General features: G+C 45.4%; 1 protein-coding gene across 2 annotated transcripts in view; it reads right to left on the bottom strand.

Annotated features, from left to right (window-relative positions):
• The window catches only part of MCU (mitochondrial calcium uniporter), a 110402-nt gene extending 82808 nt beyond the window's left edge, over positions 1–27594 (bottom strand). For both annotated transcript variants that reach the window (XM_075423192.1, XM_075423191.1), the window contains exon 1: positions 27439–27594. In XM_075423192.1, coding sequence (XP_075279307.1) covers positions 27439–27564 — 126 coding nt within the window. In that variant the 5' untranslated portion in view covers positions 27565–27594. The remainder of the gene's footprint in view (positions 1–27438) is intronic.
• Between the last annotated feature and the right edge of the window lie 286 nt (positions 27595–27880).

The following is a 27880-nucleotide window of genomic DNA, read 5'->3' as shown; positions in this document are numbered from 1 at the left end:
GGGCACGGCAGCTGCTCCAGCTCCAGCTGCAGGCATCGCAGCTGAGCCCAATGACCAACCTGTGCCAGTAGCAGTCGCCCCTGTGAAACTAAAGAAAGATGCAAAGAGAGCAGATCGCTCCAGGAGAGATGACGATGAGCCAGGGTCATTGCGGGAGATAGAGACAGAGATCATCACCCCGTCCATGTCCCTGAGCAAGCTGCGAGACATGCGGAAAGATTCCAGCCGCCACCCAGGCGAGCACATTGCCACCTGGCTGCTGCAGTGCTGGGATAACAGGGCCAGCAGCTTGGAATTAGAGGGCAAGGAAGCCAAGCAGCTGGGATCCCTGGCCAGGGATGGGGACATTGACAACGCCATTGGGAAAAAGGAACAAGTCCTCAGCCTCTGGAGGAGACTTCTGTCAGGCGTGAGGGAGAGGTACCCCTTCAGTGACGATTTTGTATGCTGTCCTGGCAAGTGGACCAATATGGAAAGGGGTATTCAGTACCTGAGGGAATTAGCTGTGCGGGAGTTGGTTTACTATGAACCAGACGAGCAGTTACTCACAGACCCAGATGAAGTCCAGCGCACAGCATCTATGTGGAGGAAGTTTGTGCAGAGCGCACCATCCTCATATGCCAACTCACTGGCAGTAGTAAACTGGAAAGGTAAGGAGGCACCAACAGTGGATGAGGTGGCTGTCAGACTCTGGCAATATAAGGAAAGCCTCTCTTCCTCCCTTGTATCATCTGTGAATAAATTGTCCCGGGAGTTCCAGCAATTCAAAGAGGATATGCCCTACTCCCCACCTCTACAGGCCAGCATCTCAGCCATTAGGGACAAGCATTTCTCTGCTCAGGAGAGAGAATACAGAGGCTACACACCACGGGGCACCCTGTGGTTCTACCTGCGTGACCACGGAGAGGACATGAGGAAGTGGGATGGAAAACCCACCTCAACCCTAGAGGCACGAGTGCGTGAGTTGCGAGGTAAAACAATCACAAAAGGGGATTCTGTTAGGAAAAATGCCGCTCCAGTTTCCAGCAGCCAGCACTCCAGACCAGGCAGACAGTTTGATCTTGATTCCGATCCTCTGGAAGGGACCTCCAAGTCATTCTTACAGCAGATGAGCAGCAAATTCTCTGACCAGGATTAGAGGGGCCCTGCCTCCAGCCAGGTGGAGGAAAGGGACAACCGGGTTTATTGGACGGTGTGGATTCGGTGGCATGGCACGTCAGATCCATACCTGGAATCGACTGCCCCAGGGGTGGAAACACAGTCCCACCATTTGCCATAGACTAATCCAGACTGCACTGGAAAAGGGTGAAGCCCCAGAACATCTGCACTACATTGATGACATCACTGTATGGGGTGACACAGTGGAGGAAGTTTTTGAGAAAGGGGAGAAAATAGTTCAGATCCTTCTGAAAGCCGGTTTCGCCATTAAGCGAAGTAAAGTCAAGGGACCTGCGCAAGAGATCCAGTTTTTGGGAATAAAACGGCAGGATGGGCGTCGTCAAATCCCAATGGACGTCATCAACAAAATAGCAGCTATGTCTCCACCAACCAGCAAAAAGGAAGCACAAGCCTTCCTGGGTGTTGTGGGTTTTTGGAGGATGCACATCCCAAATTACAGCCAGATTGTAAGTCCTCTGTACCACGTGACCCGGAAGAAGAATGATTTTGAATGGGGCCCTGAGCAACGACAGGCATTTGAACAAATTAAACGGGAGATAGTTCATGCCGTAGCCCTTGTTCCAGTCCAGTCAGGGCAAGATGTTAAAAACGTGCTCTACACTGCAGCCGGGGAGAATGGCCCAACCTGGAGTCTCTGGCAGAAAGCACCAGGGGAGACTCGAGGTCGACCCCTGGGGTATTGGAGCCGGGGATACAAAGGATCTGAGGCCCGCTATACTCCCACTGAAAAAGAGATTCTGGCAGCATATGAAGGCGTTCGAGCTGCTTCAGAAGTGGTCGGCACTGAAGCACAGCTCCTCCTAGCACCACGACTGCCGGTCCTGGGCTGGATGTTCAAAGAGAGGGTCCCCTCTACGCATCATGCCACCGATGCTACCTGGAGTAAGTGGGTCACGCTGATCACCCAGCGCGCCCGAATGGGAAACCCCAGTTGCCCAGGAATTCTGGAGGTAATCATGGACTGGCCAGAAGGCAAAGATTTTGGAGCATCACCAGAGGAGGTGGTGACACGTGCTGAAGAGGCCCCACTGTATAACCAGCTGCCAGAAGATAAGAAACAGTATGCCCTGTTCATGGATGGGTCCTGTCGCATTGTGGGGAAGGAGCGGAGGTGGAAGGCTGCTGTGTGGAGCCCTACACGACAAGTCGCGGAAACTGCAGAGGGAGAAGGTGAGTCCAGCCAGTTTGCAGAGGTGAAAGCCATCCAGCTGGCTTTAGACATTGCCAGTCGAGAGAAGTGGCCAGTGCTCTATCTTTACATTGACTCCTGGATGGTGGCCAATGCCTTGTGGGGGTGGCTGCAGCAATGGAAGAAGAACAACTGGCAGCACAGAGGCAAACGCATCTGGGCTGCCCCATTGTGGCAAGATATTGCTGCCCGTCTGGAGCAGTTGGTTGTAAAAGTCCGTCACGTGGATGCCCACGTCCCTAAGAGTCCGGCCACTGAAGAACATCAAAATAACCACCAGGTGGATCAGGCTGCTAAGATTGAAGTGGCTCAGGTGGATCTGGACTGGCAACATAAGGGTGAATTGTTTATAGCTCTGTGGGCCCATGACACCTCGGGCCACCAAGGAAGAGACGCGACATACCAATGGGCTCGTGACCGAGGGGTGGACTTGACCGTGGACACCATCGCACAGGTTATCCATGAATGTGAAACATGCGCTGCAATCAAGCAAGCCAAGCGGGTAAAGCCTCAGTGGTATGGAGGACGATGGCTAAAATATAAATACGGGGAGGCTTGGCAGATTGACTACATCACACTGCCACAGACCCCCCAAGGCAAGCGCTATGTGCTCACAATGATGGAGGCCACCACCGGATGGCTGGAAACCTACCCTGTGCCCCATGCCACCGCCCGGAATACCATCCTGGGCCTGGAAAAACAAGTCCTGTGGCGACATGGCACCCCTGAAAGAATTGAGTCGGACAACGGGACTCACTTTCATAACAGCCTCATAGACACCTGGGCCAAAGAACACGGTATCGAGTGGGCGTATCACATCCCCTACCACGCACCAGCCTCTGGAAAGATCGAACGGTGCAATGGGCTGCTAAAAACCACTTTGAGAGCAATGGGGGGCGGGACTTTCAAAAACTGGGATACTCATTTAGCAAAGGCCACCCGGTTGTTTAACACCGGAGGATTCACCAACCGGGTTGGTCCTGCTCAGTCAAAACCTCAGCTCCCCGTAGAAGGGGATAAAGTCCCTGCAGTGCACATGCGGAACATGTTAGGGAAGACAGTTTGGGTTAGTCCTGCCTCAGGCAAAGGCAAGCCCGTCCATGGGATTGCTTTTGCTGAAGGACCTGGGTGTACCTGGTGGGTAATAAGGAATGATGGGGAAGTCCGATGTGTACCTCACGGGGATTTGATTTTGGGTGAGAATAGTCCATAAATAAATAAATTGTATAAAGTTAATTGTTAAATAACCCTGTCACTGTCTGTTATCACTGTTATGATTGTTATATTTTGTACCAGTAGTATCGTAGTAAGAATCATCCAGATTAAAGAAGGATGGACTTTTTGATGAAAACCTAGCAGAGCACAGCGATGATGGAACTGGACCTGGTTTTCAACAACTGGCACCCAGCAAATTCATCGAGATCGACGTCTCCAACCTGCAGACTGTGGGCATGGGCCGCACCAGATACATCAGCCATGAGGTCCGGATGCAGCAAGTGACTGCCCATCACCACACATCACCTCTCCTGCCACGGAAGACCATTACGACAGATGGAGCCCGAAGTCATGGATTAAATGAACTCAATGGACACTTTAGAGTGATGATCCATAGACTAAGGGAATGATATCTGGAGACAGGAGAAGTGGTGGTGATCAACTGGACAATGGGGGACCTGGGCATGACATAGATGGTATGGAATAAGGAGTGGATAATGTCCTGGGTTCGGCCAGGACAGGGTTAATTTTCACTGGAATCCAGGAAGGGAATCCAGGAAGGGGCACAGCCGGGGGGGGCTGACCCAACCCCAACCTGGCCAAACAGAGCCCGGTATTCCATACCATGTGCCATCATGCTGGGTTCTGGGGGGGAGGAGGGGGGGTGCGGCGCAGCAGGAACTCACTCAGGAGGGCACAGCGGCAGTGCGGTCCGAGAGAGCGGGTCTGTTCTGTGGGTTTGTTTTGTGTATTCCCCTTTTCTGTATCCTTGTTGTTACTGTTCCCTCTGTTTGCTGCTCTGTTAAACTGCCCTTATCCCGACCCACAGTTTCTGCCTCTTTCTTTCCATTCTCCTCCGCACCCCAGCGGGGGGAGGGGCGGCCACGTGGCACTTTTGTTACCGGCTGCAGCCAAAACCAGAACACATAGGAAGGAAAGCAAGAGTCAGGCACAGTTATAGCTAAAGTAGGAAAGCCAGTTTTATCTGCCATTTCATTATTTTTCACTGATAAAAGTGGACATTCAATTTGTTTTAAATCATCTATCAGGTCAAACATTAGGAAGGCGAATAACTTGATTCGTCAAGACCCAGCATACTGTAACCCAAGATGTTTTTCTGCCCAGCAAACACTCCTAGCTCACAAAACCCCTTATGACTTTCTTCTGTTTGCTTGCCTTTATTGGAAAGAATGTGGGGTTTTGACAGTCCTCAAGAGGAACAGACTACCACATCCTTTCAGCACTCAGAGGCTTAACAGCCATCTAAAGCAGTACTGCAACCTGGAGAGAGACAATCATAGTGATAACAATTCCCAAAAATCCATTGAAATACCTGCAAAAATATAACAAGAGCCAAGAACGAAGACTTTAAATAAAAGCTTGCATTTGGTCAAATATTCAGTCAGTTCCCCAGCAGGACAGGAACACACATGCTCAAGATGTGCCGAGTAGTTCATAAATGAATGCAGTTATTCAGCTGTAAGCTAGTTTCTGCAACAGCAACAAGGCAATACAGTAACCACCAAGTATTACAGCTCTGACCACTGCACCCACCGGTTCCTGAGTCACAGGCATTCATCACCTCATCCTCAGCTTTAAGCTGCCAGGAACTTCTACACACAGCTACATCCACAGGGAAACAGGATTAATAAGATTCAGCCACTGAATTAATAACACTGTTGACTTAGTAGTTGCATTAATCACCCTATTGATTGTTGACTTCAGTGGGTCTCATAATGCTGCACCATGCTGAATAGAGACTTTCTCATTCTACACCTTTCACTGACTTGACGGCCTGAGAAGAACACGCTCAGAGCTCTAAAACACAGTTCAATGATAAATACACTGTATTAGACTTAGAAGTTTCCGTATACAGTTAAACTCTCATCAGAAAAACTCAGAGGCATGACAAAATGAACAGACTGGTCTCCATATCAACCTCATTCAGAAATGCTACAGCAATCTCCATCAGCAGATACAGAAAACCTATTAAATCACATCTTAACCATAATAATTCATATCCCATTCTATATTACTACTCAAAAATTCATCAGCCATTGCTAACCTTAAACAAATACAGATTAACATCACTTTTTGAACAAATTGCATCTACTTCCTCCCAAATGATTTTTAGGTCAGTCTTCCCAATAAACAGAAGGATATATTCAACAGTCAAAACCCTACTGGACTTCCAAATACATGGTGCAATTTTTTAAGTTATTTTCAAAGCACATCAACAGTTCACACCTTTAATGAAACTTTAAGACTAGCACATAGAGAACAAAGATTTTCTTTTTGCCTTTTACATGTTATACAAAAAGCCTCAGAAGTTCATTACCATTAACAGACACTGAAACGCATCAATGATGATATTCAACATCTCTTAACATACCTCTAAGAACTGAAACCTTAACTATCCAAAACTTTCAGCTTTTCACTTTCATGCTGGTAGACGAAAGCGTGCAGATCAAAATGGTAAAACACTGAAGAGAAACAAAAAGACACCAGTAGAGAACAAGTAATGTGGCAGGGGTGGAAGGGAAACAGTGAAGAACCTCATTAATCAGGCAAGAGTTTAATTGAAAGTGTGGAAAGAACAGTACTGCCATATTCCCAACTTAAATTATTTTTTAACTAGAAGTATCCAGCCCCAGAATGCAGGCAGTTCAAGACAAATGAAGATTTAGTGCAGCGGCATTAAAATAAGAGATGGAAAGCAAAAGTGGAGCTGTAAATTGAGATTTGTCTTGTTTGAAGTCGTAAGTCCACACATACACCAATTCATATTGGGGCAACACTAGTACCTTCCTCACTGACCCGGGTGAGGGCAGAGAATTCACTCTCAGCACATTTAAAGACCGCATCAGATAGGTGGAATAGCTGATACGCCAAAGGACAAGGCATCTCAGTAGGTCAGACGTATGGGCAAGCAAGCAGCTCAGGAGGCTCAAACCCAAATGTAGTTATAACCACATGCTGTGCTGCATTAACAAAATCATAACTGCTTCCATCTGCCTGCAGGTTATTTGCCTCACGAGGCCATACCTGGAACAGCTGGTTCAGTTGTGCACCCACAGTACAATGAAGAAGTCTGAAACCGGAAAGAGCACATGAGAAGGTCCACCAGATGGTCAGGGGTCTGGAGCATTGGATATATAAGAGCCTATGGTAGAGGCACATATAAAGAGAAGCTAGAGGTTGTTCAGCTTGGAGAAGGGACTGCTGCATGATCCACTGAGTCTCCTACTACCTAAAGAGGAACTGCAGGCAAGATGGAGCCTTCAGGGGTGCACAGCAAAATCTCAAAACACAAACTGTTTTAACAGAATTCTCAGTGGCACAAAAAAGGTGGAAGAGTTACCATGAGAGCTGTGCAGCACTGGAAAAGACAGCCCAAAGAGACAGCCAAATTTCCATCCTCTTAGATTTTCAGAGCACAACCGGACAGCGCCTTAAACAACCTGATGTAGCCTTGAATCCAGCCGTGCTCCGAATAGGTTAAAGTTGCCAACCTGCAGAGGTCCCCTTCAGTCAAAACTACCCAAGCATTTTCAACACTGGTTTAGGTCTACTGCTGATTAACATTCATAAGACAAACTTGCAAAATTTGACCCTTCTTGCAACTTGAATACCGACAAAATCACGATAAATATCATTTAAGTTATCTTAACATCCTTCAAGATGTTCAGATTCTCCATTCTAGAAGTTTTCAACGTAAAAACTCCCAACAAGTTTGTGCTCCAACACTTAGACATTGCAAGCAAAACCACCGTCCATCTATGAACGCTACTTTTTACCTATCAGATGTGGTTAGTTAATAATTTCTTTGCTTATCAGGAAATTAGCCCCATCTGAAGGTCCTAATAGGATGCATTTTCAGTTAAGAAGTTGCCTACGGTAACTTAGAAACAACAATACCACACCACTGATATTGGGATTTACCGCAGGACCTTTTAAAGTTTTAATAATCTGCCTGTACATTTCACTTCAGTTTTCATTCCCTATGGCATTCAAATGGTCACACTGCTACCGAAATCTCCTAACATCACTCAAATTCTGTGCCCCCTGCTCAATAGCCACAGCTTCCACACTCTGCTTGGCAGAAAAAGGAAACCCAGTTTCAGGAGCCCATTTTGAAGAGGGAGTATCTACATTCCTAAGTGAAATCACCTGAGAAGTAAGAGCATACACACCTGCAGTAGGCCATCAACACTACCTCTTGATAACTCAGTCCCAGCAGGTCACTCACGCAGTTCCTAAACTGTGGGCTTTTGTTGGAATTACTTGGTCTGAAACATGCAACAAATTTCACATTAATATATTGTAAAGAATTGAATTTTACCAAGCAGTGCTGAAAAGGGCAACTCTGCCACTAGTTCCAACAGTAGAGAAGACTCCTCATCAGTTCTTGTTAAGAAGACTGTGTATGTAAATTCATTTACTCTTTCTACACAAAATTAATGATCAGTATAAAGGCAAACTCATTGAGGAACTGTATTTTAGATTTCTATGAATACCTAATCCTGCAGAAGAAGCTTTCCTTTGTACTCCTGTTTATGCCTGGACAGTATATACACTTTCAGGCCCTACACGGACTGCCATGATCTTGGTCCCTTAGGAAAAAACAAGATACATATAACCTCAGGCTATTTAGTTGACTTGAATTTTGTCATGATAAAAACAATTTTAAATTTTTAATAAAGACTTACACAAAACATTTGTTAGCAACATTTGTTTAGACTTCTGCCTCTAGGAAAATCCAGATAATCATGCCTACACAATTCTGTTGAAAAGGCAACTGCAGAATTTTTAATATTGACCTATTTGTTAGCTTGAAAACCAAAAATAAAACTGACTTGTAAACAAGAGGGAGGAATTTATAATTTTAGATCAGATACTGAGTGTTTTGGAACAAGAATACTAAAAAAATGTGTGGTTATCTGTTTATCAGTGGAGGACTTTGTACTTCTGGAGAGCTACAGGTGATATTTTCCACCACACATTCAGGAAGCATCAATCAAACGCAAGGAAGAAAGAAGGGAAAGAGGCAAAGTTCTTCCTCCCACAATCGTTTCACACACATAGGCTCACTTGGACAAGATTCTTTAGCCAAAGTTACTAAATATATGCTAGAAAAAGCCATTTTAGATGAGCAACAGAAGCAGAGTATTCACCCAGTTGATAAACAAGAATCATATGTGACCATCATGTTAGTAAGCCACTGACCACCTGCCCCTGTGGAAGACACAGCTTCAGCCAAAGCAAGCCCAAGAAAAATGACAACTGTTAGCCACATGTATAGTATCCATATATTCATTTACACTCCTTGCCCTTTCACTAAGTACAACTCCCAAGATAAGTTATAAGAGATGCCACCAGCTTTCACTCAGAACTTCACCCAGAACCAATTACTCCATGGGCAGAAGCATTAGAAAGCAGCCCTACAGCCTACCTCATACAGACGGCACAGCTAGAAATTTATAGCATGTGCTCAGAGAGCTGTCTGTCTTCTCACACTCCACATTGTCTTAACAGTCAGCTTTCCCTTACTAAAAGTTGAACATAATTCTTGTTTTACCCTCACAAATAGGATGCAAATCCAGGTTTTGGCATTCAAAAATTTTTTATTTTTTAAACATCCATATTTTATATTTTAAACATACCCAGCACATTATCATACACAATCCAATTAGCCGACAGAAATGTGTGGCATTACCTTGATTTACTTTATCCAACCACTTGCATGCTTGAAAAAGCTATTCTTTATCCCTTGCCCTGCCAATATAAAAGGCTTATTCTGATCTAAGTACACACATAACTACCAAGACATCAAGTTTTGGTTGTAAAGATTCCAAATGCTTTCTCCTGAACCACAGATTTTTAATAAAGTTATTACCGAAGTATAAATAAGTATAAGAGGCACTGAAAAAAACCTATGCCATAGTTTTCAAGTCTTACGTACTTCCTTCGAAGCCTATGGAAAGGGTGGAAGAGAAAACAAGGCTTGCAAGTCAAAAAAAAAAAACAAAAAAACTTATTTCCCCCAGGCAAGTGTCCTGGTGGTAAATACTACATTCTTTCTTTACAAAGAACTTCTTACTTCCCCCAGCCGCTGAACATTCATAACACCCCAAGCACTGGCCCAACACATAAAGATTAGCAGACTTAAAATGCCAGATAATTACAACACAACACATTAAGTAACTTGGAAGGCTAATTGAAGCAGCAGCCCAAAACCCTCTAGGCAGAAATAACACGTCTTACTCACCGCACACTCCGTACTGAGGCAGGGGAAAGCCGTCGCAGCGCCAAGCAAGGGGATGGCGTTCCTGCAGCCCTTTTGCTCAGCCCATGCCCGATGTCATCCCCTGGACTCACCCGGGAGCCAGGGCCCCTTCCACAGCCGCTCCTCCGGCGCCCAGCAGGCACGAAGCCCATCGGACCCCTGAAGAGGGAAGAGGAGCCCATGGGGCCAGGTGGGACTCGTCCCTCCAAACTCACCGAGATCAATCGGCCCCTCTCTACCCAGCTGGTTTTGCTCTGAGCACTGAGCAAAGCTGCTAGAAGGACAGAAAAATCCCCTGCTAGGAAAGACAAGGCACAACAGAAGGGATTGTGCTGTGTTCCCCTTTGTTATTGTTATTTGTACTTATTATTTAAAACCAGTTAATATATTAGCAAAGTTCTTAACTGGTTCAATCTCTCTCCTAAGAGTTTGTGGATTTTTGCCATAAAACACTGAAACTTACTAAGGCTTCCTAGGCACGCCATAGAGAAAATAGCCAGATAAATAATGTGATGGTAGAAGCAATTTTGGAAGTAATATAAACTCTCTTCCTCGTAGGTGCTGGAAAAGAGGGGTAGCTTCCCCGGCTGGTAAGCAGTTCTGCCCTTCAAGCTTCCTGCACTTTTCCGAAGCGTCCACAAATAGCACACTTTCTGCGGCAGCAACCACCCTGGCATAACTACACTGCATACAAATCAAGCTCTAACCCTCGTGCTACTGCAGCCACACATACAGATTCAACTCCACAAAGATACTTCCTAAAGCACAAAACCACTAACGCTATATTTGAAGAGGTGATTATTTTTTATTGCCATGCTGCAGAATTAGACCTCATCAGTTCAAGGAAAATCAACTGTTGATATAACCAACTGAAAAAAAAAAACAACCAGTCGCATTTTATGCACTATACATCTATTTCTAGTATACTTCACACTAATTACATTGGTTTCATTTAGTGGCATGAAGTGACATCCCTTTTCTGCTCATCCCTGGCAAGCCCCAAGACCTGCGTGAAGAAACCCTGTACCAAAGCAGCCTGGTGTCAGGGATGCTCACCGACACCACTCTGATCGACAACAAGCTTCCTTCTTTCCAGCTCACACTTGCAACATTAACTACTCCACACTCCCAAAGGCAGTTTTAAAACCAGAACAAATAGCCAGTTTAACATCACAAGTCAAATATCCTTCAAGAGGTCTAAGAAGCATGCCATTTACTCCAGCAATGATTCAAAGGTCACCATTCAAAGGGCAGAGATTCTTAGAAACCAAGTATTTACTTACAGAAAACCTGAGAGAATCCCCACAGCCGCTTCTGCCTTCTCCGAAAAGCTCTTTCGCAGCCAGACAAGGAAGGATTCATAAAGGTAAATCATCTGCCGGCACCGGAACTGCAGAAATTGCTTCATTCTAGGCCTCTCTGCCGGCGGCAACTACCAAGCCAGCATGAAATAAGTTACAGCCGCTTCTCCCGGGCAGGGTCACCCTGCAGCTCCTGCCTATTAACCCACACGTACTCGTCCGTAAAGCCTGGAGAACAGCCAGCTGGTCATTCTGCATGCTTTTACTGACAGAGGACTATGCCAATGCCAGTTTCTGCTAATGAAAAGCAGACAGGAATGCCTTCACACCTCTGACTCTAAAGGCAGATCAGAACAGTCCTCCAACCCAAACATTAACTTTTCCCACAGTAAACAGATACAAATCAGAGCGCACTATAACTGTAACCACAAAATTGATGAGGTTGTGTACAGTCCAACAGTTCCAGCTTCATCAGGGATGCCTTGTGAAACCGTTCTTTGCCAAGAAATGCTTTCAAAGAAACCAAGAGAAGGCAAAAAAAATTGTGATGGCCATAAAACTCAAAAAAATACAAGTCATTTTCCACTCGTTTGACTGTGGAATCAGCAAAATGTAAAGAAACTCTCACCTAAACTTCCCACTGTACAAACAGACATGGGGCATTTGATCTCATCTGAATTTATAATATGAACAACAAGAAAGCCAGAAATATTTGACGCTGAACCTCTGCTCAGTTCACTGCAAGTCATTTATTAGCAATACTGATGGCATATCCATATAAATCTGTACCGCAGCAGTCTGCCAGATTTCCGTTTTACTGACAGTAATTCCATGTTATTTTTCTAAACTAGGATAATCTTAACGTAAGTACAGTAAGATAAGACATTTGAAAGTACATATATTCAACTTTGTATTCCAAAAATCAGTTTCAATGGATTCTGAATGAAAACTGCCCCCAGAAGTTCTAGGTTCCCCAAAAGCCTCCCAGTACTACTTTAAGAATTAGAGCACAAGTAATAATTTTTTCCGAAAATTATCATCAGCAAAAGGTCTGAACAAGATGAGTCAATCAACAATTCTCTAAAACATAGTTGGTTTGGGTTTGGCTTTTTTTCTTTCCATGTCACATGCATTCTTTTACAACTTTTCGCAAATTTTTAATCAAAAATTAATTTGCAGACATGTAAGATTGAGCTTGGGTTTATCTGTTTTTCAGAAACTTTACTTAGTAGAAGACAAAAGGAGAGTGAGAGGACAGGGAGAGGTGCAAGAAAGACATATTTATCATTGGAGGCTCTGGAGCTTCAAGTCAGCACATTATATAAAATTAATCTTGCCAGCTACTGGTACTTAGCTTTTTCAGCAAGGAAGACATTAGTCACAGTCAGTAGTTCTACAAAGGGGCACAGCATCTCAGAAACACCAGAACAAGCACTAGAAAGAAAGAAGGACTGATGTACAAGGTGAGATTGTACCTCGTTAGATGTGCACCCATTTGACGATATAATAGCGGGCACACCCGAACGGCAGCAGCAAGGGTACCTCCAGTATCACAGGGGCTGGAAGGAGCTCTTGGCAATCAAGAGAAATGATGCTCAGTCACAAGGAGCATTGAAGGGCCTGTTTCAGAGATCCAAAGGCAATTTTCATTTAACTAGCAGCTGAAGAGGAAAACACCCCATATGCAATAATTAATTTTGTTCCACAGGATCCAGGGAGATTCCTTGTCTCCTGACAGATGAAGCAAGGACTGCTAGTCCAGAGGGAGGAGGTCCTGTACTCTGAAGAAAGCACTGCACACTAGATATAACTACAAAAACTAATGCTAGCATTCATACGGTCCACACTGCAATGTAAAGGTGGTAAACCTCTTGCCCTACTAGCAGTATTTATAGCTGAGGAACTCGGGATGTTTCCTATGCAGCTAATAAGAAAAAAGAAACAAGCAGCTTTTAGCAGGAAAGGAAAGCTTCACATCGCTTTGTCACATGTTTTCTTTAACTTTATTATTCTAAATTCTACCTGAGTATTACCCAGAAGCTGTTCTATAAAGCATATATTTTTATGAACACCAGCTAAAGCTGACAAAAGCAGATTCTTTTCTCTGTCACTCTAGTCACAGGAAGGCATCACAAAGGCATACCTTCCCGTCTCCTCTCTTCAGGACACAAGGGTTAATATACTATCTTCAACCTCTGAGCTTCATAGGTCAATCCCAATTACTGTGTAGAGGGAAAGATAATTAATGGCTCAGAGCTGTGGGTAGAAAAGAAGGAAGTGTCTAGTCAGAGACTGGTTATTTTTCTCCTATCAATTTATTTACCTGCAAAAGCCACATCGCAATTAAGCCTGCAAGCAGCAGTTACAACTGTTAAAAGTTAAGACATTTAGTGTTGAGTCATGTGTAGGGTTGTACTCCTTCAGGACTTTTTAAAAAAGCACAACTAATAGCCCCAGAATAACTTGGTAGTCTTCATTCTCACAGCAAGGATGAGAAAAAACTCCACTGCTAGACAAAAGCCTTAGCAGCGTGAGGTAAAAAAAAAATGTTTATCAGTATAAGTACACTATTAAGCAAGGGGGGAAAAAGTAACATTGCAGCAATAGCACTGGAAAGACCAAGTGGTGGTCAAGAACAGCATCTTTGCACCAAAGTTACCAGAATATAAATCAGGAATATAAAAGAAGTCACTGCAGTGCTTTGACGTGCCGTCAAATTCCTGTACTTATAATAATAATGATAGATGGCACAGTGGACTATGAACAGATGACAACAGTTCAACTGCATCCTATTCTTCATCTACTTTTTTTTTTCCCCCCATCATTTTTGATTTTCTCCCTGGAACTCTCTTTCTCCTCTACCTTGGAAAACAACTAGCTTGCCAGTGAGTCAGTGAGATTTATTTATACAGATCAGCAAGTTAAGTTGACTTTCAACATTGCTCAACTTGAACTTCATTAACTGATCTCAAAAAGCTTAAGTTATTATACTTACAATGTCCTTTCAACATGTGTAATATTTTTTCAGTTTTGCAATGAATTATGTAGATATTTTTCACAGTGCGAGCTGGAAGGATTTTACATTCAGATAATAAATCAAAATTTCTCTACCGAGAAGTCACACAGATTTCCAGTGCGTATCTCATGTTTATGTAGCAGTTCTTCATGCGTCTCAAACACCCTCCACTAGAAGTTGAGGGACTCTGCAAAATACCATTGCAGTAGGAGGGAAGATACAGTAACAACAACAAAATACATCTTTTCTTCTATTTTGACTAGCTATATTTCTTGAGACAACAGACAAGCTAGAGGTAGATCTGTTCATTTGTACAACCTTCAGGCTGGAAACCTTGCAGACACTGCTAAAGAGGATGGGAAAAGCCTCATAACTCAATGATTATCCATGACAGACAAGTAATACTAAGGTGCAAGCTTCATTCCAGCATAGTTAGAGCTGGAGAGCTGAAGCCATAAACACAACTCACAAAATGCAAATTCTAATTGCTTTAGATTAAATAAGTTTCATGCATATTATTGCCAGGGGTGGCAAACCAAGCTGGACACTCCAGTAGGTAAGTAGAACTATCTCCGAAAGAAGTGTTTCAGAGGGTGCTTTTTCCAAGACAAACTGTGGCCGAAGTAACTCATGTAGAACTACCTCATGCTTACAAATGGACCAAAAGGAAAATACTTTTGAGAACTACATTAGCCTCACCTAAAAACAATGCATGGGATACTAGTTAGTACTATGAAAACTGAAAGCGTCCTGAACTTGGAAAGTATGACAATAAAAAGACTGAAAGCTTTTTTTTTTTCCTTTTTGCTTTTTTTTTTTTTAGAAAAGCTTGAAGGAGGCAGAGTGACAGAGCTGGAGTGCATTAAAAAAACTACCAGGCAATAATCAGGGGGTTTTTGTATGCGTGTTCAGTGAAAAGGAGGTAAGGGCTTACTTTACTTTTCAGCCAAGGCAATTCAGCGATGATAGGCTTCAGTAACGATATGCATCCCTAGTGATACGCGAGTTTCCACAGTCCGCTTACTCGGACACCCATATAGCAGGGTCTCCACGGACTCTAGGGTGTCTCAGAGCACTATGATAGCAAGTCAGCATTCTTCACGTGCCTGCAGCCATGTATTTCCACATTCCCAAGATTATAAGAAAACTTGTGTTCATGAGTCAGAGTCCTGCTTGAAGCATCATCAGCTCTAACTTGTGGCTAGAAAAATCACATCCTGAAGGAGGCAAGCAGAGCTCTGTGCTGCCTTCAAACCCGTACACTAACTAGTCCGGATACGCAGTGAACACCAAGATACACCTATGATTTGCTTGTCACATGGCAATGCGGATTCCATCTAATGTAGAAATCCACACAAATTATCTAAATACTGCCTTGAAAAGTGCTGTGGCGCTTCGACATTGTAATTCCAAGAACAAACAGCCCTCTGTGGCGCGCTTTATTAAATGTCAGGCTAATCATAGCAATTCAGCTTTACAAGTGTTGCCAAATCTCCTAAATGAAAGTAAAAACATGGATAAAAGTGTTCAGGATGAATCGATTACACACCTACCTCTCTTTGAAGGACAAAGAAATTAATTACATCTGGCTGACCACGACAAACGATTCATTAGAAGAAAACAGTGCTTGTTTTAAATACTGAAAACAGCACTGTTCCATGCTTAGGTGTTCTTACCTATTCCTCTACTCCTCACTGACACTTGAATAGTTCAGAGGACACCCAGTTCCGAACCTTGAGGAGTAAGACTGTATCAAACTGGAGTCTGATTATTTTTCAGCCCAAGACAAAGCCTACAAAAAAAATCTCTCCAATGAGAGATCACTGGAACCACCAAGAGCGGTTTTCACTTCCATGCTTGCCCAAGCAGTAGGTGACGAAAACAGCATCTCCACCAAACTCACTGCCCTAGATCCAAAGCCCTCAGCGCTCCACTCAGACTGGAGCTCTGCGTTACCTGCGTGCTTGGGACAGGAGAAAGCAGGATGTCCTGCAACAGATGAAACGAGGGCATCGTTGACTGCAAAAGGAAAAAAGCATGATGCTATAATTACAAGCAGACATCAGCACAAGAAAAGGAGCTTCTATGTAGAGAAAACCTGAATGACATACAGGAACAGTCAACAGAAAGAGCCCACCTTTGAGAAAGATAAAAAATATCTGTTCAAAAAGCTATTTACAAAACAATTCATTTCACAAGTGCCTGTGTAGTATTAATGCTTTTCTCAAAGTCCTTTCTTACACCACCCTTGCCAACTCAGCAGACCATATCTGCAGAGTCTCATACTCTGCAATACTCAGTCTAACTAAATAATGAAGAGGAGTATTTTGTGAAACTGTTTGTTACTCTCTTGAGCATTAAATGCCAAAAGGAAATATGAAAATGGTCACTCCTACACACAAGAGTGACTATCTGATTCAAAATTGTGATTTATTTTTAATGATTACGTGTGCAAATCTGAGTCATGTTTTTTATCTTTGGACAAAATTATTCTTAATATTAATTTTACCTTGGACACCATCACTCTTCAACTTTGTGGTCAGAGAAATCTATGGCTTTCTGGCTTTAAACCAGTGCTCTGCTTTGGACCATCAGCTTCTTGTTACTTAGCAATCAGACGCAAATACCTCCACTCCTGGTTGCTTGGTGGTGTGTTCAACACATGTTTCTCTCTTCCACTTCTCCAGGTGTCAAAAAAAAAAAACCCCGAACGCCCCCCCCCCCCCCCCCCCCCCCCCCGGAAAAAAAGGTCCACAGTGAGACTGACTGTAAATGTTTCAAAACCTCTCTCCCTTCAGAGCCTTGCCTCATCTGTCTGGCCAGTAAATTCTGTGAATAATACGGCACTGTAACACGCTTTTGAAGAGCGCAAGAAGTTCTAATAACAACCCTCTTAAATTATGAAAAAAGCTCTATTAATGAAAAAGCTTTTCAGGATAAAACGGCTGCCTCAAAGCAGCAAAATCATCTCCAGTTAACCAACCTGGTACTTTGCAGCAGGCAGGCTGCAAGTAAGCCAGTACATTCAATTTCAAGTGATGCTGCAGCCAAAATGGAGTCTGGATATTGATGTAACACTTCACTCCTACCGCCTTCACTTGCCTGGAAACAGTCTCAAGCAACATGCCCTCTGCTTCCGCAGTCCTTCTGCATGATGCATGCCACTGACCATAGCCTGAATGAAAGCCAAATAGCACTCCATCATAAGTTTTCCAAGCAGTTCAAGAAGTACAAGAGCAGCTTATCTGGAACTTGCAACTGGAAGGGAAAATTCTTTAATATAGTCCTTTAATTCAGAGGGGAGTATTTGGAGCTTGTTTCATTACTAGCAATACACACTGCTTGTAATACAACTCTTCTTTAAGATAGAGACTAGATTCGGTTCTCTTGGATCCCTCACACCCACGTCCAAGCGAAGAATCCCACTCTCCTCAAATACAATATCCCCAAACTCAGAGGAATCCATACAGCGCTGCACTAGTGTAATTATCAAATCTACTAAATATTTAGACAATGGAATTTCTGTTATCACTGCCTTCGAAACAAGTCCCTTGATAATGGGAGTAGCCTTGCAATAAGCAGCAGTCTCCCTTGAGAGCTTTTTATGCAGCAGATGCTGTTATACATCAGAGACATGCCATGCTCTGTCATCCGATGAAACATTCAACTCCCCCTTTCCCCTCTGCAGGAAGCCAAGAGGATTTCCCAAGTCACATGATAAATTAGAGCATTTTCATACCAAAAAAAGGAACCGCATTTTTTTCCGCTTGGGAAATCTCTGCACTTTTCCAGTTCACTGCTATTTCAAGGAAAAATTACTTTCTCTGCCAGCCTTCCCTCCCATCTACACCACACACAAGAATCTTTGCAATGTTTTGGACACGTTCCCAATTAATTTCAATTACTTTAAAGAGGTTACTGCTGCATTGCGTATTGATGGTGTCCGAGTTTTGTCTGGAACCAGAAAACATGAATGGGACATGGTCTATCAATTTGTTCTCAGTGGTACACATGATGTACATAATGACTAAATAGGAATCATACAGGAAAAGTTCTGTACAAAAACCATCACCCAGACCCCAGAAACTGCTTTCTAACACACAACTTGAAAAATTCCTGAGTCACTCTTGTGCTATCTTGGACAGCCTATTTTCTCTTTTAAAAAACCATCATTTATCAGAGTAGTATTTAAAATCGTCACTTTTGGAGTTACTTTGCCGGGCAGAAAGTGAATACTTAAGTCCAAACCCCTAGGAAAAAAGACATGAGTAAATTCGGAAGGTGTATTTTAAAAAAATGTTTTGAGTGGCAAGAGTAACTCTGTTTCCTTTTACAATAATCTGTCACAGCTAATGTCTTTAATTTCGAGACATACCTTAGAGTCCACTATTCTAATTAACTTTCACAACCTGCATTCAGGCTGATGAACATCCATTTGCTATTCATTCTACAGATTTCAGCTACAAATCAAAAAGAACGCAGCATCATTAGAAGTCATTTTTGGCAGAATAAAATGAGGCTTAAGACAATTATCACCATGCCTTAATGAGGGCGTCTATGGTATGTAAGTCAGGTGACATAGGCACACAGATGAAGGAAACCGTGTAGAATAGAAGCGCAGCTGACAGGGAGTAAACAGTCATGGTTCAGCAGATACCGCCAATTTACATTTCAGCTGACAGTGAGTAAGCCCATATGTCATGAGAGTACCTCTTGCTCATTGGAAACTATACCTTTTACAAGTCATTGACAAAGCCATGAATTTACAAGGACCGTATGTCGTGTTCTAACTGAACAGTTCTTAAAGTTACTGTTCCAGCCATTTCCAAAACACAAGTCTCAAATGTAGAGGCAAGCCATCTCCGTTACTACACTTAGGGAACACATTTTTCAGCTCCAAGGTACTGTAATAATTGACATGAGCTCATCCAAATAAACTTACTGTATAGCTTAAGGAAACATAATGTTCTTCATAACCATATAAAACAAGGAAAGCTTTGCCTAGCTTTTCAAGGTAACATGGTGACACAGAATGGAGAAAACATGGAGAAACTTTAGACTCTTTTCCAGCAACTGACCTAGAAAATCAGAGGATGAGCTGGAAACTCCCCTCACAATCTGGAAGGAAAGGATGTCATTTGCCAGTTGCCAACCCTACAGTCACTTCATTCATCAACTGCTCGGTGAGCTTCCCCACCTGAAATTGCACGCACATTGATCCAACAAATCCAGTTATTTTCCATTCCTCCTTCCAGCCCATGTGTGTCAACTAACTAAAGTTAAATCCACCAGCAAAGGCATCCTCACCTAACTCCAAATCCAGATGCTCTGCAGTGAGAAGCTCCGTGCGGTAGCCATCCAACAGAGTGCTCAGGCATCCCCAGCTCCTGCACACATCCAGAGGAATAGACCCTGCTCTGAGGCACACTGCAAAGCCAAGGTTTATCACTTTTATGGGGCAACCATTCTCCCTCACCCCATTTCTACAGCCTCACACCACTGAGTCTACATAAGCTTTGGATAACGGAAGGAGCAGCAAGCTACGTACGCATCTTCGGACCTACGTGACATAAACAAGCAAAATTGTTACCATAGCATTATTCCAAAATACTCTCAAAACAACAATACATTCCACAAAACTTTTCTTAAACCCTATAAAACTTCTTAGGCTATGACCTCAGAGTGAATTACTTTACTTCCAGCAGGCTACAGGACAGAACGCAAGACAATCACCCAGAGGTACCTTATGGTGGTTGCCCCCGGTAAATCCTTCCTAAGTTATCTATCCACATGAAATTCAAGTTTTAATTACTCCAACAAGCAGTTTCAGAGATTTGACAGTTTCCTCATCGCATGGTAGTCCCTTCCTCCTGAGGAAGCCAACAAAAGTGAATCGCTGAAACAAGCTTGCTTGCACATTTTTTGCTCACCTGCTTATGCAAGTTATTCTATATTTCCTAATTCCTTAACAGCTGCCGAGAAAGCAGAAACAAAATAGTGGACATGCTTTGTATTTTACATGAGACATAAGCGATACCCCATATGCGTTCCCTACTGCAAAATAATTCCACGTCACATTTGAGTGCTGCATATTTTCATCTTCACTAAAATGACATCTCATTTTGATGACCAACTGAGACTTTAATAACAGGAAGAAAACCCTTTGCCAAAGCTTTAATAGAAAAGGGACAAGTCATTTTGTTTTCATCATTAAATACTCCAGGACAAAACAGTCCTTAAAGCCAGATCGCTCCCGTTCTCTCTCAAAAAGCAACTACTGAAATATGACCGGCATTGCATCAGCAGTATCGCAGGTGGTCTCTCACCCAGAGAGCACTTCAGAGATTAGCAGTATGCCTCCACAGCGAGCAGAGAACACACAGTTTCATCCAGCAAAACTGTCAAGGACAGTTTCTCATCCCACACAGGGCTACCAGAGGCCATGGGAGCAGAAAGCAGCAGTTGGGATCTCAGGAAGAGTGACCACCAGCTGACACTACAATAAATAATGAAATGAAAAAACCCCAAAAAATAAAGCCATCCAAAAATCTAAAACCACTTCTACACTTCCATGGACCTACAAATGGAAGAATAATTGAAACTACTGATTTGTGTCACCTGTATGTTGTTTTATAGAATGGCAAACAAGTGACTCATAGCATAAATCTGAAACGGAATCATAAAAGTTACGTATCACCCTCAAGACTGGGTGGGACCTCATCACACAAACTTTCACCTCTATGGTCAGTCTAAAAACAGCTTTAGAAAATGAACAACAACAAAATTTTTTTCTTTTTTCCTTTTCACGCTTGACTCTGGTAAGGAGAGCTAGACCCACCCTGTCTGAGGGCAGCCGAGAAACACTCCCCATAGAGAAGGGGATCTGTCCTGAAATTTTTGTATTAATGACTGGATCATTTTTACCATGACTGTAACTTCCTTTCCCATCACAGGCCCTACATACAAAGTTTTGATTATTCCCACAGGCTGAGTTACAAATAAAAAAAAATGTAATATCATCAAATAATTCTCAAAAACCCCCACCATCTACTCCTTTCTGTACAGTACTCCTCTTTCATGTAAAAAGAGCCCAGGAAGGGTGTTCTCTGGACACTATCAAATAAAGCTTTTTTCTTATTCACTGAATGAACAGGCACATCAAAAGCTATGAAATGCCCCCCCCCCCCCCTTTTTTTTTTTTAATTCAGCCTCCCTTCAAAACCTATTTTGCTCTGTAAGAACAAAAGTGATTAAGAGAATGTTTTGGCCACTTTCATACACCAAAAAATACTTGCTGGTCATTCCCCTCTAAATTTTTGTTCCAGCAAAAAAAATCCCAACACAATCTAACAAAAAAGCTAAAAAGCAAAAAATTTTCAACTTAGTACTGGTATTCCATTGCTCTGTAATTAGCTAAGGGCAGAATCCCTCCTCTCATTTGAAGCAAAAACATTGAAAAACTTTTCTTTCCTTCTGAAACTTCCAAAATAGCATTGAGCCATCGCCTCCTCTCTGGCAGTAAATCTGGTATGCAGCAGCAGACCTTGCTTCCCCTTGCATTTTCATCAATTTAGGCAGCACGGGAGCGGGCAAGTGGCAACGGCAGCTACAAGACATCGCTACGTTTTTGCCACCCTCTGGCTGGGCAAGGCGAGCGAGGAGTCAGCAGCACGGCAAGTGTGTGTGCGTGGGAAGAAGCAGGAGAAAAGGGAGGTTTGGTCAATAGACCCATCTTTATGGTCAAACCAACTCGCCTAGGGCTTCCTTGACATTATAACTGTTCTGCTGGATTGATATCTGTTTACACTGCAGTCCAAGCCACTTCCCATCTTGACTTCCCAAGTGACACCGGACTCATCTCTCCCTGGTCTGCAGCATGTCTCTGCTCCTATGGGTGTCCCAGCATGGGAAACATTTGAGGTCAGGGTAGGCAACAAGTGCAGCCGAAGATCCAGCGAGAATAATTGTTTTATGACCCTTCAAACCATTGGACAGCCACCAGCTCTTCAGCTTTTTAATCATTCATTTGAAAATTACAACCAGCAGTATGCAAGGTCAGGGAAATAGAAGGTCAGTTAATTAAAGCAGCCCGTCAACTTCCACCCTCAGCAAAAATACAGACACCGTACCAAACGCTTTTCCAAGCCTCACCATCCTCGCAGCCAGTCGCTGCCACTACGCGAGTTTTGTGAGCCCCAAGCCTCACCCGTTCAATGAATTTGTTTGGGTTTGATGAGCAACAGTAGGGCAATAAACTGTTGCTTGTGACAGCAAGGGCTTGAGGTGGTTACAGGGGCCCACCAGGGAAATTATTACCACACTGCCAAGCAACAGCTTCTCTGGAAGTTGATGCTGCAATTTCAGCCACAGCATGGGGGGGAGGGGGAAGGGGAGAAATCACCAAATTCACACTGTATCTAAGCCAAGTAAAGGACAGGTTCAGCATGATGGCCACTGCGTCTTCCTGGTAAGGCTTCTCGCATCCCAGGACACCTTTCCTTGGCACAGAGTCCTCTTGTCTTTGCGGGATACACTCTCTACTGCATCCTTAATTCAGGGATACCGCACCAAAATCCTAACCCACCTGGAGGACTGACCGACACAAGTGATCCTGGTCCTCATCTGGAGCAGACATAAAAACCTGCAGGTTACCTGATACCTACTTGAAATTTGGCTGCAGTTCAGTTAGGCTCAGTTTTTCCTTTTACGGCTTAGAAGTTGTCACTAGGAGTCATTATTCCTGATCTATCCAGAACTGCCAGGATTAACTACGATAGGAACGCCACATACAGCCGATCCCTTGATTTTCTACAGGTATTTTTTCCAGCTCTGAACCAGCTGATTACATACTGATCCAACATAACTCAACCACCAGCCACATGCACTAAGAAACACAACACAAGAGACTCTAATCTTTGTAGGAAGAAAGCCAGGTTAGGCATTCAACATGCAAAAGCAGAGCATTTCATTTAGGGCCTTTGTCTACCATTGCATATTTGAAAAATGTTTCCAGTTTACTTCTTTGTGAACCTTTTTTCACACAGGACTGCTTCCAAACCCCACCACATCTCAGCGGTGCGGAGCTCTCGCCGTTGGCAGCTTACCGTCAACACCCACAGCACCTGGAAAGCAGGAGTCAAGGAAAGGGCTACCCTTTCTTCATAAGAAAGTTTCCTCCAGGGAACATCCACATCAATTCTCTCTCCACGCTCCTCTGAGGGCAAGCTGTCTAACAAGCAAACAGCAGCAATTTTTGTATTAAGCACTGGAAATTACCGCAGGACAGGGGCCCTAATTAGCAGGTAGTATCGTGATTTACGGCTGCTATGCTTCCCACCACTTTACAACCTAACAAACACCACTAAACAGAGAAATGCCACCTAATCGCCCACGAAGCACTTAGCTCCATCCGGTTCCACCCCTGTTGCTTAAGAAGCTGGTGCGCAGGACTGTGCGCTCGTACTCCTCAGCACACCTTGTAACAAACAGCCCAGCGCTCTGCGGACCAGCACCAGCCAGGCTCCTCCTCACCACTCTTGCTGCTCCTCCGTCATCCTCTGCCACTTCTCGCATATAGCTGGTGTATAGAAAAAGAAACCACACACAACACGTCTTTTCCACCTCATCTTGCTTGCTGATACCAACTTTTGCCACTTCTGATCTTCCCACCAGCAGAAGTTACCCTGGCCCGATTAAACGAAGTGCCTTTCCCGCCTCCCAGCTTCACACGCAACCTCCCAGCAATGCATCAGATCTCCACATCCCCCTCCCAAGGAGGAACCGCACACACCATCAATTTAAAACAAACACCAATACTATTGACGTTTCGCTCTACAAACTGTTCAGCAGTACTCATCTCCAAAGCTGAAGCCATCCACCCACTCCCTCCGACATTACAACCCCTCCTACCTACTTCCACAGTTTCTTCACTGCGAAGGTACCTGCCGACTCTCCTCCTCTACAAGGCTTCTTCCACTCTCATGTATGTTAACCAAGACTGGGAGAGTGGAAAGAGATGCTATCTCAGCTGCTTGGGCTACACGTCTATTTGTTCAGCTCTGTCGTCTTCTTCCAACACTATGGATGCCCCAGCCCCACTTTCTACATGGTTATGCCAGCTGACTCTCCCCTTGCCCCTCACGGTCCTCCTGTGAGGCACAACATCTCTTTCACAGCGGAAATTCACAAGTATCAGTAAACACTTCCTCCTGCCTGCTTCTTCCTATTCTGAGATCAGTAAACAAATTCCTCATTCAAATTTTCTGCTTCCTCCTCCCAAGATCTCTCACACCCTGTGATACTGTTCAGCTGGGCCCTAATGCGAATACTCTATGGGTAGCCATAACCCCACATCAATACGCCAAGCTGCCTGGCCTTTCCCAATTCTCTCCGCTTTCAAAACTCTTCAGAAAGCTGTGCGAGTGCTTCATTCAAGCCCTACATCTCCCAGTATTACTGTATTCCCATCTGAAACTTCATAAACCAAGTATTTATGCAAGAGTTTGGACCTCCTTGCCCCCTTCTACTGTTTGATCTTATCACAACCTCATTCTTTACCCTTTACGCATCTGGAGGGGTTGGTTTGTTAGTTTTAAAGTACTGTCCTCTCACAGTAGTCTGGCCAGTTGGCCCAGGCTCTTCCAGCATATTCTATATCCATTTTGAACAAATTCATCCATAAGACCATTTCGCATTTCCACCCTCTTTCAAGAAAGCCCATTTAATTCATCACCTCTGCTAGAAACCAGCCATCCTGAGAAGTAACAGAGTAGAATTTATTGTACTAAAGACAATACTGCACAAACATACCTAATATAATCACTCTATTAATTACACCTATATTACACAAACTCTTCCATATCATCTATCGACTGAGGAAGCTTATACGGTCCAGTCCTATCATGGAGCAGGATCAATTCTTCATCAGCCGCAATTGATTGATGTCAGCCTAACCTGTCCTAACCACCTCCAACAACAAGGATTGAACAGCTTTCCCAGGAAATAATTCAGCATTTCACTACTCTTACTGTCAGTAAAAAACCTCCCAGCACCTAGCCAAATCCCTCTTCTCGCACCGTAAGCCCATTACTTCTCCTGGCCAACACAGATTTTCTGTTTTTCTGCTTCCTCTTTGCAGCAACCTCCTTTTGAATTTCTCTCTACTATGAAGAGCCTACCATCTCCTTTAATTTCTCCTTGGAAATAATTTATTCTAGGATTTAGCAGCTCTCGGGTCTCTACTCTCCCCCACCAGTCCACGGCATTTCTCACGTGCTGCGTGATGGAAAGGATAACTTGTCTTGTCTGTGAGGAGATAAAACGAGCACATTACAGATGCCATCAAAAGGAACACCTAGGATCCTGGGTGCCAACCCGCTCACAGGAAGCTTTCACTTGACCCCTAGGTTCACAGGGACACTTCACCATTCAACACCTAACAGACTGACTTGCACACAATCTCCCTATGGCAAAGAAGAAAATCCCCCAAACTAATCACTGCAACACCACAAATGGCCAACAGCCAAGCTGCCAAAAATCAAACAGCATAACCCAACCGGTACTACTAAAGGCAGAAGAACTTCCTAATCATCAGTCCACACAAGCAAAATCCTTCTTCTTCCCCGAGCACCCAAAGGAGACTGCTTAGACAGTACGATTTTAGCGTGCTCCCAAGTGTGCCCACACCGCAGCCATGTCTGCTCAGCTAGGACCATGGCAGCAGCAAAGTATCCCAGACAAACAGAAGAGATTCAGGGTATTTTTTAATTGTTGTTTTTAATCTTCTTGCAGGTTTCCTGCTACATTTAACCTGACTAGTGGAATCAAGCGTGAATCTGAGTCTGTTAAATTAATCGCAAAGGTCAACTTCAACTTAGATAAATAACTTCCTGTTCACTGGGCCAGACTGCTGAAAGAGACAGCTTAAACGATAGTTACAAAAGCTGAAAAGGCTGTTCCACACCCGACCAGGACCCAAGGGTACCAGTGGCCTCGCTTGTCAGGCTGGAATTTACAAAGTCTGAAGCCAGCGCTGCAGAAGTCGCTTCACACACGTGAAAGATCACACTGTGAATACGGGACCCATGCAACTGAGACACTCAATACCGAGAGAACCTCCGGCATCCCACCGCTGTGGAAACAAAGCAGCACCGTTAGAGGAACTCCCGGCACCCTGAAGATCCAAGGCACAAACACTCAGCTGCTCTTCAACCAGCACCCCACGGACCCGGCGTTCTATCTGCTGTGCCCAGGGAGCTCACAGCCCTGCTCCATCACCCGACTCACGCTGATTTCCGTGGCTTTAGGTAGTTTCGCAATTAGTTGCTTCAGCAAAACAAGCGAGCGACAGGTGCCCACCTCCGACGGCAGCTTTTTTTATAGGCAGCAATAAAACAGATTGTGGCAAAAGCTAGAAGAATATCCCACGGTTACATACTGTTCCCTCAGTTTAAAAAGAAAAAAAAAACCCTCCCGTTATTTTTAGCAAATCTTTGGAGCTCCAAGACGCAACCTGCCGCCTTTACAGCTTTTTCCGCCCCGAGGCACGCAGTAAGGCACGCGTGTGCCGCCCGTCGCCCCCGGTCCAGCAGAGCCGCGCAGCGCGCTGCTCCCCAGGTACCAAACCAGCGCCGGCTTCCTCCGCCCCCCCAGCTGCACCAGCCTGGACGGCACCGCCTGGGAGCGGGTCGGAGCCCCCAGCGCCTCTCCCCTGGCTGACCTTGGGGGGGGCGGCAAAAAAAGAAGAGGAAACTGAGTAAAAAAAACCCAACTAAAAGCGAGGGTCGGCTGGGCACTGGCGCCCGCCCGCTCCCGCCGGTGCCCGGTGCCCCCCCCCCGGCGGGGCCTGCCGCCCCCCCCCCGCTCCGGGCGGCCCCGCGCGCCACCTGGCGGCCGCGCCCCGGCGGGACCCGACCCCCGCCCCGGGAGCCCGGCCCCGGTACCCCGGGCAGCGCCGGGCCGCTCCCGCCGGAAAGCGGGGGGATCAAAGAGCCGGCCCGACGCAGGGCGGGCGCGGGGGATCGGCTGTTCCCGGGGCGGAGCGGCGGCGGGGAGGGCCGGGGGCTCGGCCGCCGCCGCCCGCCCCGCTCAAGTTTCGCCCGGGCGCTAAGAATAACGCACAGCTGCCGGGGCCGGGCCGGGGCCCGCCGCCTACCCGTGGAACCGGGGGGGGAGCGGGGGCCCCGCGGCTCGCCGGCACCGCGCCCGCCTCAGCCGGCCGCCGCCTGAAGGGCACGGCTCCCGCCACACTCACCGTCCGGTGTCGCTGCTGCTGCTGCTGGCGGCGCCGCCCCAGCGCCGGGAAGCAGCCGGCCGCCGTCAGCGCGGCGGGGCGGCGGCAGAGGAGGAGCGGCAACGATCTGCCCGCCGTGGCCGCCATCGCGCCGCTGGAGCCCCCTCACGCTGCGGCGGCGGCGGCGCCGGTTGCTGCTGCCGCCCGGGCGGGGGGGGGGGGGGGGGGGGGGGGCTGGGTGGCAGGGGTGCGGCAGGGCGGGGCCGGCCGGCGGCGGCGACCAATCGCAGCACCCCTCTCGCTGGCCCGGGGCTCGTCAAGCCAGGCCGGGGCCACCAATCGTCACCGCGCGGATGCCCTACGCGGAGAGGCGATTGGCCTCTGCGTTCCCTGCCGGCGGTGGGCGGGGCCTTGCTCGGGCTAGAGGGCAGGGAAACTCCACAGCAGGGGCGCCGAGGGGCGG

This window comes from Opisthocomus hoazin, chromosome 6 (assembly GCF_030867145.1).
Source record: "Opisthocomus hoazin isolate bOpiHoa1 chromosome 6, bOpiHoa1.hap1, whole genome shotgun sequence".
NCBI classification, from domain to species: Eukaryota; Metazoa; Chordata; class Aves; order Opisthocomiformes; family Opisthocomidae; genus Opisthocomus; species Opisthocomus hoazin.
The sequence above is the reverse complement of the archived record's forward strand: the minus strand, read 5'-3'. Positions and strand labels throughout refer to the sequence as shown.